We start from the raw sequence: 20,270 nt of genomic DNA on the forward strand, positions 1-20,270 counted from the left end.
TATTGCATGGCAGGAGAGGGATCAGAGGACTGGTAAATGTGCTTTGTTTGTTTGTTGCTGTGGTTTGAAGTGGACAGCAGGTGAAATTCTGCAATGCTGATGGGCTGGTAGGGGGGAAAGGAACGTGGAGTATGGTCATGTAATGCCTAATGTCAAGAAAATCCCCCCAACTCTGAAAGCAGTTATTTGCACTGTAGATGTGAGCCAGCTGGCTGCGTGGCCATGGCTGCAGTGTAACATTAAATATGCAGCAGCTACTGAACTGCAGCTCGCTGGGAATGATACACCTCCCCATTATCCCTTCTTGTGTCGACAAGCCCAGAAAGAGGAAAAAAAAACCAAAAAAGAAAGATAAAAAAAGCTGAGCTGAGTGTTCAGTCTACTTAAATGCTTTCAAAAGAGTGCATGCCAGTCTGTTTTGGGCTTCAAAAATTTTCAATTTAAAGGTTAGATTTTTTTTTCCCTCTCACATTTCAATAAAGAAAAATTATATTAGGGTGATTCACATGCAGACAATTACAGGCTCCCTTCTAGATGTCTTGAGATGCATACATACATACCACAGAATACAAAAGTTTACCATGTTTAGGCATAAGTTACAGTCCTTTGTACATAATAAAAGTATTTTCCTTATGATAAAGAAAATTGAGTACTGAATATGCCTCTCATTCTACTTAATTGCTTTCTTTGCAGACCAAGACATCACTTAGATTAAGAAAATTATGTACAAAAATTTATCTTACAATCTGTTTGTGGGAAAAATAATTTTAAAAAAGATTTTATGGTGCAATGGCATGGTTTTATATAGTGGTATTATAGTTATACTCACTCTGAATATAGAGTTGTAGTCATGGGAGAAGAAAGTAAGACAAAGGGAGGAGAAAATTATATGAGTTTGCTGGGAAATTCTGTGTATTTCATGGGGTTTTTTCACTCTTGGTAATAAGTTTAACTGTTACGATGCATCATGGTGAAGGTACTTAATGAAATTTCTAAAATTTTAGTAAATTTTAAGATCACAACAGACTTCATGTCACACATCTGAAATACTATTTCTCTGCTGATAAAGGTAATGGTTAAATTTAGGAAGGGGAGGAATTCTATTTTTCATATTTTTCTAATATTTTCTATATAACCAATTTCAATGGCTTCCTATCTTGTTTTGCTCTGAGGCTTTTTTAGTGTCTGTTGTTTTTTGTTTCTTTTTTTATTTTAAATTACTACTACTATTACTTTTTTGGTTCTGATAGGGGATATATATACCTATACCAGTGTCTTTATTAACACAAAAAAATTTACAGAACTCAAAAGCATATGTCATCATTGAAACTACAAAGAATGTTTCAGTTTGAAATAAGTATGAAATGATTGAAACATTGAAATGTTTGTGGAGGGACTTCCATATCAGCTGATAGTTATCTTCCTCTTACACTGAAATTTTAAAAATGTATTTAAATATATTTAAATTTCATAAGGGCAGGGATAGTAATAACCTGTTTAACCCATGCTGCTCCATGCAGACCCAGGAAAGCGCCTTTCCTATGGCCAGACTGAGTGACTCCTTTTGGGACATGGGATGAGTCAAGTTTCCAGTCAGAAATTAAACACTCTTTAATTAAAAAGTAGTTTTTCTAAAATGTAATATGTGCTCATCCAGTATATGCTGCTCTTAATGTGGCAATGCGTTTACTCAATATTTGGTAGTTTCTTGCTATTATTGCTATGTAATATCTGAGTTATGGCAGGGCATGTGCTGGCAACAAAATTTTGTTTCCACTTGCACAATTCTCAGAGTCATAAATTGGTGGAAAGACCTTTTTTTTTCTCTCAAGGGAGGTTCTTTCCTAATGTCCCTTATAAAAAATCTATGGCGAGTATCTTAGTGATTTCAGAGGAAACTAGATGGAGTCCTTATGAGCCTCTTGAAAAATTCCTTTAAAATATTTTTAATGTGATTCTGTTTCAGTAATGCCTCCTCTGTTAGCTTTTGTCTTGACTGGAAATAAATATTTTAAATTGCTCTGCATGAATGTAAGGTTTGACAAATAGAAATTGGATCATCTTTCTTTTGACAGTTGGTATGTCCTTTTCATAGCTGCACAATTTTTTTAACAAAATCTACTCCTCTGTCCCTCCTAGCTCACACCTTTTTTTTTCTTCTGTTGCATTGAGCACTTACTGGCTCACAATTTTTTAATGCATGTGCCCTATGAAAATTCACCACTTTGCAAAACTGCAAGTAAGAAAAACAACTGAATCTGTGACTTTAGTGTCGGGTCAATAGACAGAGATGTATAATCTGAAGGCTGGAACTGCATCTCCATTCTGCAGTTTAACATTGAGGCAATAATTTGGTCAGGAGCTGGCTGTGGTCTGGGATATTGCAAGGCATGGCTGTATATTCCATGTACCTGAAGCATGTAAAGGCTTAATGGAGCCCCTAATTACTCTCCCATCTCTTGCTGCACACTAAAGGCAGCAATTTTAAAAGACTACAACTATGACTGTAAGAAAGGAAAGTCTGGAAATAAAAAACAATGTAGGTAAGTAAGAAGAAGAGGCTGATTCTAGGCAGTTTAACATGGGTCTTGTGGTCTGCTGAAAAAAATGGGCCTTGTGGTCTTACTTGTATGGAGTAGTTACAGTAAGAGCTGACAATGTCATTTCTTCCAGCCTGGGATTTACAAAGCCATATATATATATATATATTCCCCCCCCCCAAAGCTTTGAGTATGAGTATAAAGGGGTTTTGTTAACCTGAGACAGGTAAACCCACTAACTACACAGAAAGAAGAAAATCATAGACAGTGAAAGATGAAATGCAAAAAAACTGACTTGTAGGTTGGACTAAAAGATAGTTTGATGCTCTTTGAAACACATCTACCTGGTACTATGTCTAAGGCATTAAAATGGATGCTGCATATGGATGAATTGATAATTTTCTGTATGTTAAAATGAGTCATAAGAGGGCATTTGCTCTGATGCAGCCCTGGGTCACTTGCCAGGTGAGTGTCTTGTGCCGATTGTGTCTGACCAGGGGAGCCTTTACTACGTTCAAGGCAGCAAGTGCTTCTTCTGATGGCGCCTGTGCTGTGGGCAAAGTCACATGTAGAGTGTTGGAATGTTGAATTCTGGGGACTGGTTCTATCAAAGAGGTTTGAAGGACTCTAGCCCAGCTTGATGTTCCATAACTAGGTGGCTGAGGGTCAAGCCCTGGTTTTTATTACAATAAAACAAATTCAGTCCAAAACCACTGCAATGTAAACACTAATTGTATTCTTGCTCTCTGATACTTCCTGTAAATTGTTTAGGTCCTTATCTCCTTCTTTTGTTGTTTTCTGGCTGAATTTTTATTGTCTTTGCTTCACTGGGATGTGTAATACACTAGGACAGGGAAATTATTTATAGAATTAGATATTGGATCTGCATGGTTGTAATTCCTAATTTGTTTGGTTGGTTTTTCAGTACTGAAGTGTCCAGACTTTGTTCTGCACATGAAGTGATGAACTTCAAACATATTTCCACAGTTCAAGCTGAATGTTATGTCTGCACCACTACGAAAACAAATTTTTAGTGTGATATTTAGTGCTTAAAGATCAGCTAATGTTGAAGTCTTTATTGTATGCCTCCACAGGAAATCTCTATTTGAGTTTAGTAAGCATCACTTCTAACTTTGTTTTAATACATTGAAAATAAAAATTGGAGCAGCTCATATCTCAGTTCATGGTTTCCCATTGTATTCCATAGTGCCATGGATAAAGGACCAGCTTGGAGGAAAAGTGAAGATAGTTGATGGTGGGAATAAAAATCTGGTTATAAATTATTAAAAAAAACAGAAAAAAAGACAAAGAAGAGTGCCAAAGTCTGTACTGAGGTGATTAAGTAGATGCCCTTATGTGGTTTAGAGGGTTTGAGGGAGGGTGATTGACCCATACAGCTCAGTGGGACTTCATGCAAGTACAACTGTGCCCCCACGTGGAGATAAAAGAGCTCAGGGCTCACACCGCTCCTCCCAGAGTTGCCCACACCCCAAAAGTCCTGCTGGTTTCAGTGAAGGTGGAAATATGTCTGGCAATTTTTGCTTTGAAGAGCCCTTCAGACATGGATTTTGCTGTGCGCTCTGGTTGCAGCTAAAAGACAGAAGACTTATACGATGAGAAATAGGGGGTTGCTGTATTTCTTGGTTTTGTTTTGGTTTTTTTGTTGTTTATTTTTTGTTGATGGCTGTTCTTGATTTCCAGTGTAGATGCAGATGCTGGTGCTCTTTTTATTTAACCAAACTGCTTTTTTCCTCTAGCTTGCACCCTATATTTTCAACTACTTCTGCTTCATTTCTTAATAATAGCCCAGCTGCCTCTTGTTTTTCTGTGTCTTTGTTGATGCATTACCTAGTTATGCCTCCTGAGAGTTTGCTTGCTGAGCCTTTATAATACCCAATGGAAACAGTTTTAGGGAATATATCATTTTACAGAGCAACACCTATTTAGCTTCCCTTCCATATCATTGAAAGTGCCTTTTGAACAACTTCAGCTTAAGAATAAATTTAGAAGCAGAGGGTGTGACATTAAGTTAAAGAGTGAAACAAGATCGTGGCCTGGAATTTAAAAATATGCACAAAGAAAAATTCAGTGGGTGCTGTGACAGTCTCTGTTAACAACAAAGTTACATCCTTGATGATGTGCATGACTCCAGTATCAAGTACCAGAGTGTGCTCTGCTTATCTTGATATCTATGGCTGGATGAAAATAGCAGCTGAGGTTTTGACCAAAAACCCCTCCAAACTGGAGCAGTGTAGGAATGTTAGAAAAATCTCAAATCGATGACGAACCATCCTACACGGTTGTCTCTCGAAGACCTTTTATATAAGAGCAAAGTTGTGGGCATTTGGAAAAACCTGCATGGAGAGCAATTTCTGTTTGTACTACAAAGAAGGGGAGGGAGAACCCCCCTTCCTTTCAGCCTTACGAGCCTAAAGGGAGTTTATTTAAAATAAATCAAAAGGAGAAATATGAAAAAAATCGTAAGAGAAATTAAATATTTCTCTACTCCTAAGAGAACAAGAGTCTTCATTTCTGGTTTGCAAGCTTTCCCGCTGAATAGATTTGTGTTCATATAAAACTATGCATTTCCAAATATAAATAGGTAACTATTGGCAGGGTTCTGGTATGATTTTTTTTTAACCTGGGCCAAGCAAGTGAGCGGCACTAAATATGTGAGCTTTTCTCAGCGAGCCCAGAGGGACCCCTTTGCCAAGGTTTCAAACTCGGCAGCTTTGTTGACATTACTCCAAAGAGGGACATCTAAAGTACAAAAGGACCCATGGATTCAGCTTAGGAGAGAATTGATAATATCTTATATTTCTACCTTCCTGTTTCAAACAGAGTATTTTTGAGGTACTGAAAACTAAACCCAGTAACTATTTAAAATTCAAAGACAGAGGCCTCTTTACCCTGTGAAGGCTAGGAACAGCGGTGAAATTATGTAAAAAAACACTTGTGCTCTGGCTTGAAGGGAAATTGATTATTTTTCAGCCCAAAAATCAGTACAAGTGGAATTGTGAACATGCCAGCCAGATGACTACATTTAAGTGTGTAGGTTTATTTCTACTTAAGTCTGCCTTGATGGTCAAATAGTTACTCAACTATTTTTTCTCATCTAGAGAAACACAGAGGACTCTACCAGTACTTCTCAAAACAGTAGGTAAAAATGCGACAAAAATAGTTAAAAATCAATGTATATGTACCATCTATTTTTCCATTTTCTTCAGGTGTGGCTAACTACCTCAGAAAACAATTTGAACTTCTGATGATCTGCAGTAGTATTTGGAATGCAATGAGAATTTCTTTGCTGCTAAACTTTTGGTAACATTTGTGTAAAGACTGGTCGAAATTATTTAGACTGTAAGGGTAAATTACTTTGGCAGTGGGGGCTGCTTAATGAAAGCAAGCCTGAGATAAGGAGTGAGCCCTGCAGAGTCATGATGATAACACAGATCTCTTAAAATTATTTTATTTCAATTTCTTACCCCATAGACTATAAAATATAAACATTTTAGCTTGAGTTTTGAGTCTATTTTAGAATAGAAAATGGAAGCATCCACTTCTGGTTGTCCCATGATCCCATCATGAAATTTTCAATTTCCTCCCACTACTTTCTATTATACTGGGGAATATGAATTGTAAGTCTTGTCTTCAGAGGTCACACTGGAGTCCAGTTGTTGCTCAGTAGATATGGTTTGTGTAAACTGCACCAGAGTTTTGAGCCTTTGGTAGCTTCAGTCTGAGTATCCTCAGTTCTGGGATTCACCTGTTTCATTGCCACACGGATCTTTGAGAAACACACAACTTGCTACCGCCTCCCTTCTTTCTGTAAAGGTATCATCCATTTATTCACAGAGAACTTCTGGTTGCCCAAGGAAAGCTTCTCATTGTGACAGCATGGTTTCTTTTGTGGTATCTTTGTATTTTTTTGTTTCTTGTTGCAGATGTAAGCTTAATTTAGGAACAATAAAGTAAATCCTAAGACATTGGATCATTCAATATCTTCTTGTTTTCTGCAAAAAGGAAAAGTCAGCAAAACTTTCAATAGTGTCATTCTGAAATTCAAGAGAGTATAGCAAAACCTGTAGCTCTTTTAAATCTATATGTTTTAATATTTTAAAAACATTTGCTGTTTGCCTTATGGGTTAAAGATGATGACGTCTAGCTGTGGCATGCATGATCTTTTACTGCTAAGTGCCCAATAAAATGCTCATCAAGTGAGAGTCACTGTGAAATGCATTTTAACAAGATGCATTCGGTGAAAGAAGGCTCTGTCTAACTGCAGTAACTCCCATTAAGGCTACCTCGGAAAAGTGAGAACACTGATCTAGGATAGTCATAGCTATATTTTTTCCAGCTATTGTTATCCAACTGTTAGCATACTTTGTGTCAGGGCAGCCTTTCCTTCACTATTTTCACATGAAGTTCTTTCTCCATTTGGTTCATACTTTAACAAATACCCCAATTTCACAGTAGCACTGTTCCTTTTTCTCACCTCTTCTCTTTGATTTTCTTTCAATTCCTCTGTGGCTTCTGCTCTTCTTTTACATAAAGGAGCAGAATTACCCAGTCTTCATGTGGTTACAAAAAATGCCTTTAACAATGAAAGCTTCTCTTTAAGTTCCTAACAAAAGGAAGAAATATGCTGATCCAACCACCTTATTTGAATAACCATGTTCACTTCCTGGAAGTGATTTGGTGGAAGTTTTGATAATCTATCTTTGACTGGGCATGCCCTTCCTCTGCCTCTCACATATTTTGTTTCACCCTTTTTTCATCTGTACCATCAGAAGCTGTAGCTGCATGTGCATCCTGTGTAATACAGAGCAAGTGTTATTTGGAGGAAATGGGATATCCCAGTTCAGGGGTCTGCTAAGATTATAGCAAACCTCCCTGAGTGTTGAAGGCCTTCTGGGCTTTTAGTGCAGCCAGCCATTCCAAACTCTTTTTGAACTTATCGATAGCAAAACACCATCTTTGTTACATATTCCTTTACTATTTACAAATATGCACATTATTTTGCTTAAGTATATAATATTTCCTATGTGTTAGATTTTTGTAATGTGTAAATTTGCATCAAGAATATGTCAGCATCATATGAATCACAAGATGGCTGGGTTTCTACAGCCCTTCTACTCTGTCTTGTGAGTTTCTGTTTTTCAAGGATGACTTCTGTAAACTCCTTAGTTCTAGTCTGCTACCTCTTTTTGAATGCAATCTTGTTGCAGTTGAGAATATTGTTATTGATTCATAATTGTTAACTAAATGGTTTATCAGTGTAATTGATGAATTGTTCTCTTCTGATAAAATTATCTTTCTGTCTGGTTATCTGTGCACTGAATTTCAGACTTAAATTCAGAGGAGAAAAATGGCTACACATTGTAAGTCCTGTATTTTATCTATTTATTTGACTGGACCACAAGATAATATTAACAGCAGATTTATTTGGGAACTTGTGCTCAGCCTAAAATCCATAAATAATCTCTGCCTTTTTTTGGCTAATGATCAGTCCACCTTACCTGGTGTGCCCTCATGTGCCTATAGCCTGCACACGATGACCCTTTCAGCTCTCATCCACTGCATCTTGGCTTGTGGTATTGCCTTGGCATGTGCTGCTCCACGTGGTGTTGCTTGGGGTTTGAAATATAGAACCTTGTGTGCTTTTTGCTTTTGATTTATTTCACTGAAACTGTGGGGGAGGCAAAATTCAGAAAGCAGTATTTCTAAAACACATTGTTTATTTTCCATGAATGCTGCTCTGAATGCATGGGTTACTTTGAGGAATGGTTAAATATGGCTCTTAGAGTAGTTTCCAGTAGCCTTTTCACATCTTCTAGGCTTTCTTGGGGTGACTTTATGATGTGTATCCCATATCACTGCCCTATGCCTAGAAATTAATTTTTTGCCTTTTCTGTTCCTTTAAACTGAGCCTGAGAGGGGAGAGAGAGAAAAAAACCAGCAAAACTTTCAAAGCAGTTTTGTTTCAAGGACACACAGACTCCTCTGCTTTTCTGCGGTAGAGAGCGGAGGAAGCACGCTGCTTGCTTTCCAGCCAGCTTTTGGCTTTTTTTTCTCCGGAGAGAGATGGAGAGTTGAACTTTTGTTTTCCTGGAACTTTGTTTTTTTCCCTTTCTCTCTGCTGGACTGTTTCAGCATTAGAATACATTGGGAGAAATTTCCACTGAGGCTTTGGCCCTGGAGGTGGGCCCACCACGACCCAGCTCCAAGGAGGGGGAGAGAGAGATCTACGGAAGGACTCTGAAATTTTCCCAGGTTTTTCTCTCCAGAGAGAGAAGTTTTATTATTATTTAGTATTATTATCCTTTTCCCGTGTGTTTGTTAAATAAATAGTTTTTATCTCTTTCACTTTACTTTGAGGAAAATTTCTTTTTTCCCAAACCTGGTAGGGGAGGGATGGTTGTTACCTGCCTTCTCTCAGAGGATATATTTCCAATTTTGCCCAAACCAGCACAGAGGTGTAACATCAAATATTGTTGACAGTATCACCCTTTGCCAGGACATGCTCTTACAGGTCCAAATCTTGACTTATTTGGACTTCATAAATCTGTACTAATATTCTAAATAGATCATTTCACTAACTGTAATTGTTGCTTATCTTATTCTTTACTGTATTGTCTCTGCAGAGATCACCCAGTGTCTAAAATGTGTGGCAAAATCATCTTAAAGCGTAAAGGTAAAATGATGCAGCTTTCAGTGATTTAACTATTTTTGTACTATATGTTGTGCAGGCTGACATACCATCATTGGCAGTTACATAAAGGGACCCTATTGATTTGTGAACAAGGGATTTAAGCAGAAGAATAGCTTTCTAACTTTTGGCTGAAAAATGGGTCTTTATCCTGATATTTTTCATTTTGGGGTTTACTGGTTTTTTATGTGGGTTTTTCTGTTTGTTTGAGTTTTGTGCATTTTTTTTTGTTTGGTTTTTTTGTTAAGAAAGCTTATTATCTTTTTGTAAGACAGTTTGCACTACATGTTGGAAGCATGAGGTTGGGCTGTCTGACTTCGCTGGTAGCAATTATTGATGAGGTTTCAGTGGCAGCATCTCTGACCTCTGGTAGAGCACAGAGACCTTCGGTGTATTTTTGAAAATACACAGCCTCCTTGGGGTCTCCTGCAGTGGTTTGATGTTGTCCTGTCAGAAGTATATAATCCAAGATTTAAGACAATAGTAGAAAAGTGAGTTGGGAATAGGAAGAAATGAGATGTACCTGGGGCGTTTCTAAGTCCCCTGGCAAATCTTGTCCACCTTTCAGTTTTTCTTTTCTTTGCTGACATATTGATTTTGAATGTAGAGGAAGAAAATGGAGAATAGGGCCAAAAAAGACTTATTAATTATTTAGGGCCACCCTTGCTCTCCCCCTAATCCTGATGGTACTGGTAAATGGCAAAACTCTTTTTTACCTAATAATTTGTTCTTTATTTTGGGGCGGATTAGAATTATTATTCCAATCACCAAATTCCTACATATTTTTTGTTACATGCTTTTTTTTTCTTTTTTTAAGTATCCAGTCTTTGCCCTTGACTTGAATGTTTACTCAAAGGACAAAACTCTTCTGTCTGGAAGAATCTTCAGTTCAGCTTTGAGAGTTCCTCCTTGGGTTTGGCTGATCAGGTTCATGACTTATCAGCATCTTGTAAAGAAATGCAAGTCTGGGGCATTGGCTGCTTACAGAAGGACTTGAGAGATCCACTTCATTAAAAAGGACAATTTCTCACACTTTATATTATCAGTGGTTTTCTTGTTTTCTGATTTTTTTTCTCTATCCTAATGTATATTTTACTGGTTTCCTATGCAACAAAGATTTCTCTTATATTGACCTTGTTTATGTCTGTATTTCCTTTGTTCCAGCCTACATTTTTTCTGCTGCTTCATTGGGAACTGTAGCCATTTCAGTGCTGTAATTATGCAATGTTTTTTCTACTGCTGTTTTCTACAGCCACAGAAGTGAGGTGGTAAAGTTGAGTTAAAGATGGGAGAGAAAGGAAACAGACCAAAAAATTGTGATCCATATGTTTCTCCAGAATCCCAATTTCTCTTCAGAGTGTTTTCCTTGCACTAAGAGGAGCTTTATCTACTTTTAGCTTAATTTTCATCTTGTATGTTAGTTTACAGCTTTGATCCCATTTTCAGTCTCGTATAACAAATAGATGGGACTTTCATCAGTAGTACCTAATCTTATGAAGAATGCATAAATCAAAAACTTTCCAGTGGAGAAAGAGATTTCCTTCAGCAATTTTAGTTTGCTGAATATAGGCTTGCTCTCTTAGTTCTTGCAGGCAGGTGTAATCTGCTGGCTTCTGGGAGCTCATAGTTGGGACCTAAGAACTACTTGTCATTCACCATCTAATGTTGTGGAGTAGTAAACAGTAAATTTGTGCACATCTTCAAATTCAGGTGCCTATATTTATAGGTAATCTAGGCATATTTTGCCCATATTTTCATACATGCAGCATTTGGAGTGCTCTATGTGCTCATTTTCTCCTTGAGAGGTTCAGCTGCTCCTGTGGAAATCAATACAGAGGCAGTAAACAGCATCAGGTTTGCCATTTTCGACATCAGTATGCCTGGGAAATGTATATCTAAAGTACTCATTAGCTGTGTGGTCAGAGATACAAAATCTTCAAGTACTGCAGTCTGAAATCATTGAATTTTATCTCTGTCCTGTGAAAGCAGGCCTGTTTGAAGATAGATAATTTCTCTTGTTTCTTGGAAGCCTTTCTATTGCTCTGTACAGTGCATGAAGGATTGAAAAATACTGACTTCAAAAATTTTTTTTAAAGATGGCACTTGTGTACTTTGTCCTTGACATTTTCTTGAATTTGTTACTAAGCAAAACAGTTCATTCCCCAAGCTTGAGAATCAGGTCTATGAACCTTTAATTTTATTTATGATCAAGAATATAATTCAAAGGTAGATAATATTATTTATCAAAATATTATTTAGAAACTTCATCCTAAACTAAAATAGAAAGAACATACAAGGTACATAAACCCCATGTAACAGTGTAATAAACTTTCTTGCATATCAAGTATATATTGAATTAACTTGAGATGATCATCAAGATGCATTGAACCAAGTGGTAAATATTGATTGACTCAAGGCTGAGATTAATATTTACCTCAAGGGTCGATAAATTTTGATGTTGACTGAAATGTGAAGTCAATACATATATATTGTTAATACATTCTGAACGCATTCAGAAGAAATATCTCAAAATCTGTTCTATAACCCTGGAGATCCCCAGGGACACCCTCCTTCCAGCTAGTACTGCAAAGGAAAAACAAAACATGGAAGAAAATGACCCAGTTTTAATTAGTAAGTCAAATATATATGCGCACACACACACTCCATATCTAGTGGTCAGACAGGTGGAGCAAGAACTTTCTAGACAATAGGTACAAACAAATTCAACATCTCTGCAAACCCCTAGGGAATCACCAACCCCCACTCTGCTTTGGTTTCATGGATAAAGTATGCTTATTTGGCTGTGCTTTATGTATCATAAACATAAATTAATAAATGCTAAAAAAATCCAGCTATCTCCTGTCATTCCTCCTGAATACTATGGCATATATTGGTATCTCTGGAGAGAGAAGAATGGGACAGGTTTATATCAGGAAGAGCTGCTTTTGAGCTGGGCCAGAAGAGGGCCACAAAGATTCTCTTAGTGCTGGAGCTCCTTTTCTGCAGACAGGTTGAGAGAACAGGGGTTGTTCAGAGGAAGAGAAGAGAGGCAAAGCTCTGGGGACACCTCATTGTGGCCTTCCAGAACCTAGAGGGGACTTCTGAAAAATAGGGAGAGTGACTTTTTACACAAGCAGATAATGGATAAGAGGCAAAATGGTATTAAACTAAAAGAAGAGAGATTTAGATTAGAGGTTAGGAAGGCATTCTTTGCTCAGAAGGTAGTGAGGCACTGGAACAGGTTGCCCAGAGAAGTTCTGGATGCCTCATCCTTGGAAATGTTCAAGGCTGGATTGGGTGGGACCTTGAGCAATCTGGTTTAGTAGAAGATGTGTGTTGGAACTCAATGAGCTTTGAGATCCCTTCCCACTCAAGCCGTTCTATGATTTTTGTGATACTCAGTGTATTATTAGCAGTTGAACAAGCAAAACTACTATGGATGTTATTCTTGCCAAACTGATTCAGCCAATCAAGATAGTTTTATCCCTTTGTTTCATATAAATAACTAGGGGAAGGCCTTCATGCGCCTGATTTGAATGACACTGAGACATATTCATGTGGAAAGAGAACAGAAGAGCTATACCTTCCCTCCCCATGTGTAAAATGAGTTGTCAAGTCTGGATTTTTCTGAGTCTATTTGTGTGTGAGAAACCTGTGTACCATTTTTTTTCTCCATACATCTGTTTATTTGTTACTAATCTAGAAAAAAAACCACATTTTATAAAACTTGTTCAGTCTTCTGTTGGAAATGGGCATCTGTCTTATGCATAGCTTTGGAAAACTCCCAATCTGTTACACAGCGTGGCTGGGTTTTTTTCCTGGACTCATAGTTTTTATCAAGTTGTGGTACTAAGAAAATTTTTAAAAATTTATAGAATAACATTTCTTATTGATGTTTAAGATAGTGATAGAAAGAATTTCAGGTTAAGTCTTTGCTAGTCTAGTTCTTGCAAATCATTTGCTCTGTCTGTTTACCAATGGGGTGTGACAGTTGCAGTGTGCAGGCACAAACGAAAGAAAAAACTCAGCTTTGGCTTTGAATTGCCCTCTTTCTAAGGTTAAGTCTCACATAATGGTATTTTAATGAATAGTTTGTATCTAATACAGTTTCATTTGAATAAGCAATGTAGTGATGTAATTGCAGCATTGCTGAACATTCCTGCTATTTCCATCTCTCATTAAAATAATAAAATAAAGTCATGAACTGTTGCTAAGGATAGAACTTTGCTCAGAATGAGATACTCATTCAGCATCTCATGAGTTATGCTGCACCAGAATGGCATCACATTCCTTGCAAAAACCAGAAGAATAGGCAAAGGAAACCTTTGAATCTTGCTTGTGTGGTGTGGAAGGAGAAATAAGTGCAGTTCAAAGATCCAGTGGGAGCAAAGCCCAGCCTGCTTTAGCACAGTGAAGAGCTAGAAAATATTTCAATGACTACAGTCTAGTTAATTTTTCACTTTGTGCCTGTAAGCCTTCTTGAAACAGATTTAAAGGAGCTGGAGCTCCCAATTTTTATTTTGGTCTTTTTTAAGGCCTGTTTGCTTACTTTTCATTTGCTCTTGTTTGTTGTCCTCTTAATGTATGCACTCACATTAACTCCTAAAAGATACTTCATGCTTTTTGAAGACTATGTCCTGAGCTATGCAGCCAGACCTTCTTCTATTAAAACAGCCAAGGTTTTCTTTACAGACTTAGCTGAAGATATCAGAATCACAAAAGTTATTTCTTCCTGTCTTGGTTTTGAAAGACAGATGTCTGCTAAGAAAGGCAGAAGCCTCCCTTGAAGTGGCAGATATAACCCCTTTCCCTCTGAGTTATTATATTTTGAAATCAAGGGCCTTTAGGCAAAGATGTGGGAAATAGGAATAACAGTTCTTTACTATATATATATATATATATATATATATATATATATAACCAGTCAAACAAAACAACAACAACTATGGCAGTAACAGCAAACACAAACCCAGTCCCAGCCTTCTCGGCTGTCGGGCCCTTTCCCCTCGGGTGCAGTTCCCCTCGCAGCCGGCAGGGGCGCTGGCGGCTCCCGGTGAGCAGGGCAGGTGCGATGGTTCCCCCGCGCTGCAGGGGGCGCTCCGGAGCGAGCTCGGGGAGCACGCGGCACCGGTGGCCTGGGATCCCGGGAAGGGATGGAACAAAGGCTTCACAAACCGCTGGGCAGCCGATCCCGGACTCTCAGGAACAGCAGGCTGGAATGGCAGGCTGGAACGGCAGGCTGGAACGGCAGGCTGGAGTAGCAGGCTGGAGCAGCAGGCTAGAACAGCAGGCTAGAACAGCAGGCTGGAGCGGCAGGCACAAACACAAATCCTGGGTGGCAGACGAGATGTATCCAAAAGGGGGAACCCCCCGGAGGTCCAGGCAGGCAGGGTGAGCACGACTACAACGCAGCGAAAGCTCGAAGCAGCAGCAGGGCAGGGCGGCCACAGCCTGGCCTCCAGCAGGGCAGGAAAGCGGTTTTTGGGATCCCGGCATTGTTTCCAGCAGAAAGAAAAACGGACGAAAAAAAGAACCAGCAGCTCCTTTCTTTGCAGCTTCTCTCTCCCAACGCTGAGAGCGAACTGACCCCACACCCAGGTGTAAACAAAGGAGTAGCCAGGCCCGTCCCACCCCTCTTTTGTCTTTCTTAAATACAGCTATTTGTCCCCTAGCAACATGCATATGGGAGAAAATTCCTTTAACAGGAAAAAAAACTAAAACTAAACTAAAACCCCAACACTTCCACTTACTGTTTCATGCTTATTCAGGTACTTTACTGGAGGTTTGTGGGAGACAGAGGAGTAGAAACTCCTGCAATTAAAGGAGGCTTTGATTTACAACCCTGGAAGAGACTAGGTCTGGCTTAATTGACAGAGATTTGTGGACTTTAAGCAAAAGGATTACAAACTTGTGTTCCTATCATTATAAGTAAAATTGTACACTGGGTGTTTTGGTGAAGGGTTTTAAAATAGAATAGTGTGGTTTTATATAGTTTAAGTTAAGAATGTAGATGGTATAAGAGAGACAACTGTGTGTACGTGACATGAGAAGTTATTGGTCAAGACATAGCTGCACTGCAGTGAGAGGTGCCACAGGTGATAGGTCATTAATCTAAAACAAAGTGTCGTTTTAAGTATCTATTGGATTAGAAAATTATAAATTACGATGTAACCCTAAATCTTGTGATTAGTTGCCATTACTCAGAGGTGTTGTAAAATCTCACACCTCGACTGATGCGTTTGTTATTTTAAACAATAAATTCGTGTAATTGCATAGTCCCATCCCTTAAAGTTATTTTCCTCCGACACGTGAAGCGCGGAAAACGGACAAGTGGTGCCCGGTGTGCGGCGGATTTACAGCGCAGAGGTCGGAGTAGGATGAAGAGGATTCCCCCCGTCAACATGAGTTAGCCAAACCCTGAAACGAAGGGTGATCCGGCGGGAGCTAAAGCTGAAAGGAAGCTTAAACAAAGGGTCGAGGGCCAATTTCTCCAAAGCACGCCGGTAGGAGAACTGTCTTCAACGTTGAGTGAAGGCAGGGCCCGGGGAGGTTAAGAGATGGGTGAGAATATTTCAAAAGAACGAAGGGATGTTTATAATAAGTTAGATGCCTTGCTGAAGTTACATTCTGAGCCTCTTCCCAGCAAAGAAGTGAAAGATTTATTGCTTTGGGTTTTCCGTAATTGCCCTGATGTTGATTTTGACCTTCTTCTTACTAAATCAGTTTGGGACGATATCACAACTAGACTTTATGATCTTGCTTCAAAACGCGATAAGGCGGCGGCTATGTTAATCCCTGCTTGCCGGGTGGTGATAGAATTGTTGAACAGCTCGGTGATTAATGGCGGCTCTCAAATTTTAACTGCGCCACGGGCTCCCTCGCAGTCGCCCCCTCCGGCCGCTTGTGATATTGCACCCGAAAGGAGGGGTGGTGAAGAAAAGAAGGGGGAGCCCTTGGAAGTGATGTATGGTGCCGGAGGGCGGGAGGCCCCGGAAATTACATCTCAGGAAATGACATCTTCAGAAGTGATGAAAGCAAAGATGGATGGCCCCATGACACCTCGGAGGGTTGCCGGTAGCACAGCAGATGTGCAAACTCAGGATGAGTGTTTACCATCAGTGGATGAATCTAATTTAAGCCTTCAAGGTATGAATAGGCTTTCCTCTGCCGATAAGCAGAGAGAAATAAATCTAAGAGAAAAGCCTGTTTTAACAAATTGGAATGTTATACATCGGGAGGTATCTAAAGAGGATGATCTTGTCCCAGCTCGTAAATCATTGTTAGCTTGCCGGTGAGATATGAGAGAAGAGGAGCAAACCCGAGATGGAGGAAGTTCGTGACAGTGTTGTAACAGAGATTAAAAGGGCTGGACTTGAGATTTCTACGTCAAAAATACAGGAAACTCCACCGTGGAAATATTTGGGATGGAAAATGACAGAACAGTCAATAAGGCCACAGGAAATACAGCTTCGAATTAAAGTTCATACTTTACAAGATTTGCAGCAGCTTTTGGGAGAGATAAATTGGATTAGAGTTATTTTAGGGATTACTAATGATGAACTTGCTCCAGTTTTTGATTTGTTAAAGGGAGATTGTGACATTACATCCCCAAGAACCCTCACACCTGAAGCTCTAAAGGCACTTGACAGAGTAACCGAGGCTTTACAGAAAAGACAAGCACATCATTGTGTAGATTCACAACCATTCTTCCTTGCAGTACTGGGGGAAAAAATGCAATTGTATGGTCTTATATTTCAATGGGATGCTTCTGCCAAAGATCCCTTATTGATAATAGAATGGGTCTTTTTGCCTTACAGATCTCCAAAAACAATCTTCACAACGATGGAAATGTTAGCTCAGATTATAATCAGAGGCAGGTCAAGGTTGTTAACTATGGCAGGGAAAGAGTTTGCTATAATTTATTTGCCTCTGAAGAAGCAATATTTTGATTGGGCATTACTAAACTCAGAAGAACTTCAGATAGCATTATTGAATTATCCAGGTACTTGTTCTGTTCATTTCCCTAGTCACAAATTATTTCAGGCAAAATTAAGCTTTAGAGAAAGACCACTGTTAAGTGAAGTGCCTTTGGATGCTGTGACAATTTTTAATGATGGATCAGGAAAGACACATTGTTCAGTGGTAACGTGGCAAGACCCAGAAACTAAAACATGGAAACAGAATATTCAAATAGTAGAGGGTTCGACCCAGGTAGTAGATCTTGCAGCAGTAGTTAGAGCATTTCAGCTTTTCCCGGAGCCTTTTAACTTGATTACAGATTCTGCTTATGTTGCTAATATAGTTAAGAGAATAGAAGGATCAGTTTTGAAGGATGTTAGCAATAATGCTTTGTATCGTTATCTTAAATGTCTTTATACACTTGTGCAAGATAGAACTAATCAATATTTTGTCTCCCATATTAGAGCTCATTCTTCACTTCCAGGATTCCTGGCAGAGGGCAACTCCAGGGCTGATAAATTAACAGTTGCCATAGTGAACACCTTGCCAAATATTTTTGAACAAGCAAAGTTGAGTCATGCCTTTTTTCATCAGAATGCACAAGCTCTTATGAGAATGTTTCGTCTTCCCAGAGATCAGGCTAGAGCAATTGTAAATACCTGCCCAGATTGCCAACTGGTGCAGCCTCCTGTTTCCATGGGAGCAGTAAACCCTTGAGGGCTACAGAGTTTGCAATTGTGGCAAACGGATATTACTAAGTATCCGTCTTTTGGAAAATATAAAAATATCCATCTGTCAGTGGATACATTTTCCAATGCAGTTTTTGCTTCTGTACACACAGGAGAGACAGCAAATCATGTGTGTCAGCATTTTTTGCAAGCTTTCGCTTCCTTGGGGGTGCCTCAAGAAATAAAAACAGATAATGGTCCTGCTTATACAGCCCAGAAAGTAGCCACATTTTTGATGAATTGGGGTGTTCGCCATACTTTTGGCATTCCTTATTCGCCCATGAGTCAGGCAATTGTAGAAAGGACACATCATTCCTTGAAGCGTATTTTAGATCAGCAAAAGGGAGATCTAGCACAAGCAACACCACAGATGCGATTAAGTAAGGCTTTGTATGTTTATAACTTTTTGAATAGTTCTTCTACAGAGCCTGATCCTCCAATATTTAGGCATTTCTCTAATAGCACACACGCAAGATTGAAAGAAAATCCTTTGGTTCTGATTAGAAATCCAGAAACAGGACAAATAGAAGGTCCATTCCCATTAATAACCTGGGGCAAAGGGTTTGCTTGTGTTTCTACAGGTACGGGACCTAGGTGGATTCCTGCGAAGAATGTGAAACCATATCACGCACAGAAAGAAGCTGACAACTCTACGAGTAGAGAAGAGAGTACGCAGACGTGAACTTCGCAGCCCATACCTGCAATCTTTTGTTTTATTGTTAAAGCTGTAAATTTTAGGTTTTAGATTGATGTAAGAGTGCATAAGCAAATGTGTTGTAAAGATCTTTTGGCAAATAATCCTCATTTTTTTATTTAAAGAAGGTATAAAATATTTTTGTGCTTCATCATTAGATGAAGTGAAAGAAAAATTGGGAAATACAAAATACTCTTATAAATTCATTTAGAGATTGAGATCTGAGAAGGAGTCTTTTGCCAAGAGAACTTTCAAGAAACATGAAATTTAATCAAATGTTAAGTTTGTTTTTTGCTTTGTTTGTCTTGTTTGTTTTCAGTGGGATAGCTTTGCTGGTCGATCAACCTAAGACCAATGTTTGGGTGACTTTAGCTAATGCTTCACAGTTGGATACTCTATGTCTGTCTGCCACAACTCCAGAAAATCCATTTTCAACTTGTCTAGTCAATGTTCCAATAGAGAATTGGCCAATCCCAGAGAAAATTGACAGGGCCTTACGAGGTACCTTTGCAGGATCAAAAGTTTGGGAACACTATACTCCAGTAAATATATGGGAATGGTGGACTCCCTATCTTCCTAAAACCTCTGATGAACCTGAAGAATTGGAAATCCTTGGTTCTGTAAAAGTGAAATTCTGTGTTGAGTTCCATTCTACAAACATTAATCAATCACTGATGAGAGATGTTTCTCCATATCACCCTGTCTATAAGAACCACTCCTTTTGGTGTAATAGTACTTTTGTAGTTTCATCTGCACCTAGCTCTATTCCTCTGCAATTACCAAGAGGAATGTTTTTTGTATGTGGAGACAGGGCATGGCCAGCTATCCCTTCAAACATTAAGGGTGGTCTGTGTACTTTGGGAGAGCTTACATTATTTACTCCTAATATGAAGACAATTGCCAACATGAGACACAGACAAAAAAGATCTGCTCCACATCAATATGGACCAGATTGCAAAGATGATTTTACCCCATGGGGCTATGGAAAAAGGCTTGTAACATCTCTTCTTATGCCACCAGTTGCCTCAGTAGTTGCGTTAAAGCAGTTGGATCGGTTGGGATGTTGGCTGAGTAAACAATCTAACGCCACATCCCTTGCACTAAGTGGCCTCTTAGCAGATGTCAAAAATGTAAGGCATGCAACTTTGCAAAATAGAGCAGCCATTGATTTTCTTTTACTAGCCCATGGACATGGATGCAAAGACTTTGAGGGGATGTGCTGTGTGAATCTGTCTGACCACTCAGAGTCTATTTATAAGAGCATACAACCACTTAAAGAGGGTGTGCTGAAAAGTAAGAATCGATGATGGAACTTGGCTGGATAATTTGTTTAGTGGATGGGGTTTAGCATCGTGGGTAAAGAAATGTCTTACAACAGGCCTATACACTTTGGCAGTCATAGTAATAGTTCTCATAATGGTGCCTTGTCTGTTTCAATGTGTACAGCGAATGATTGATAAATCCATCAAAGGAGTTTTTTTGGTGCAGAAAGGAGGGGGAGATGTGGGAGACAGAGGAGTAGAAACTCCTGCAATTAAAGGAGGCTTTGATTTACAACCCTGGAAGAGACTAGGTCTGGCTTAATTGACAGAGATTTGTGGACTTTAAGCAAAAGGATTACAAACTTGTGTTCCTATCAT

The 20,270-nt window shown here is 38.9% G+C and overlaps 1 protein-coding gene across 1 annotated transcript; it reads left to right on the plus strand.

Moving 5' to 3' along the window:
* The first annotated feature begins 18,865 nt into the window (after positions 1–18,865).
* LOC120410403 lies at positions 18,866–19,960 on the plus strand. The gene has a single exon (XM_039556458.1). The coding sequence runs from the start codon at positions 18,891–18,893 to the stop codon at positions 19,935–19,937; it is 1,047 nt and encodes a 348-aa protein (XP_039412392.1). The 5' UTR covers positions 18,866–18,890; the 3' UTR covers positions 19,938–19,960.
* Positions 19,961–20,270: the final 310 nt, after the last annotated feature.

Source organism: Corvus cornix, chromosome 1 (genome assembly GCF_000738735.6).
Source record: "Corvus cornix cornix isolate S_Up_H32 chromosome 1, ASM73873v5, whole genome shotgun sequence".
NCBI lineage: Eukaryota > Metazoa > Chordata > Aves > Passeriformes > Corvidae > Corvus > Corvus cornix.

Bases quoted from the DNA above. Each gene is read 5' to 3' on its own strand.
- LOC120410403 (XM_039556458.1), top strand. From the start codon at position 18,891: ATGAAATTTAATCAAATGTTAAGTTTGTTTTTTGCTTTGTTTGTCTTG.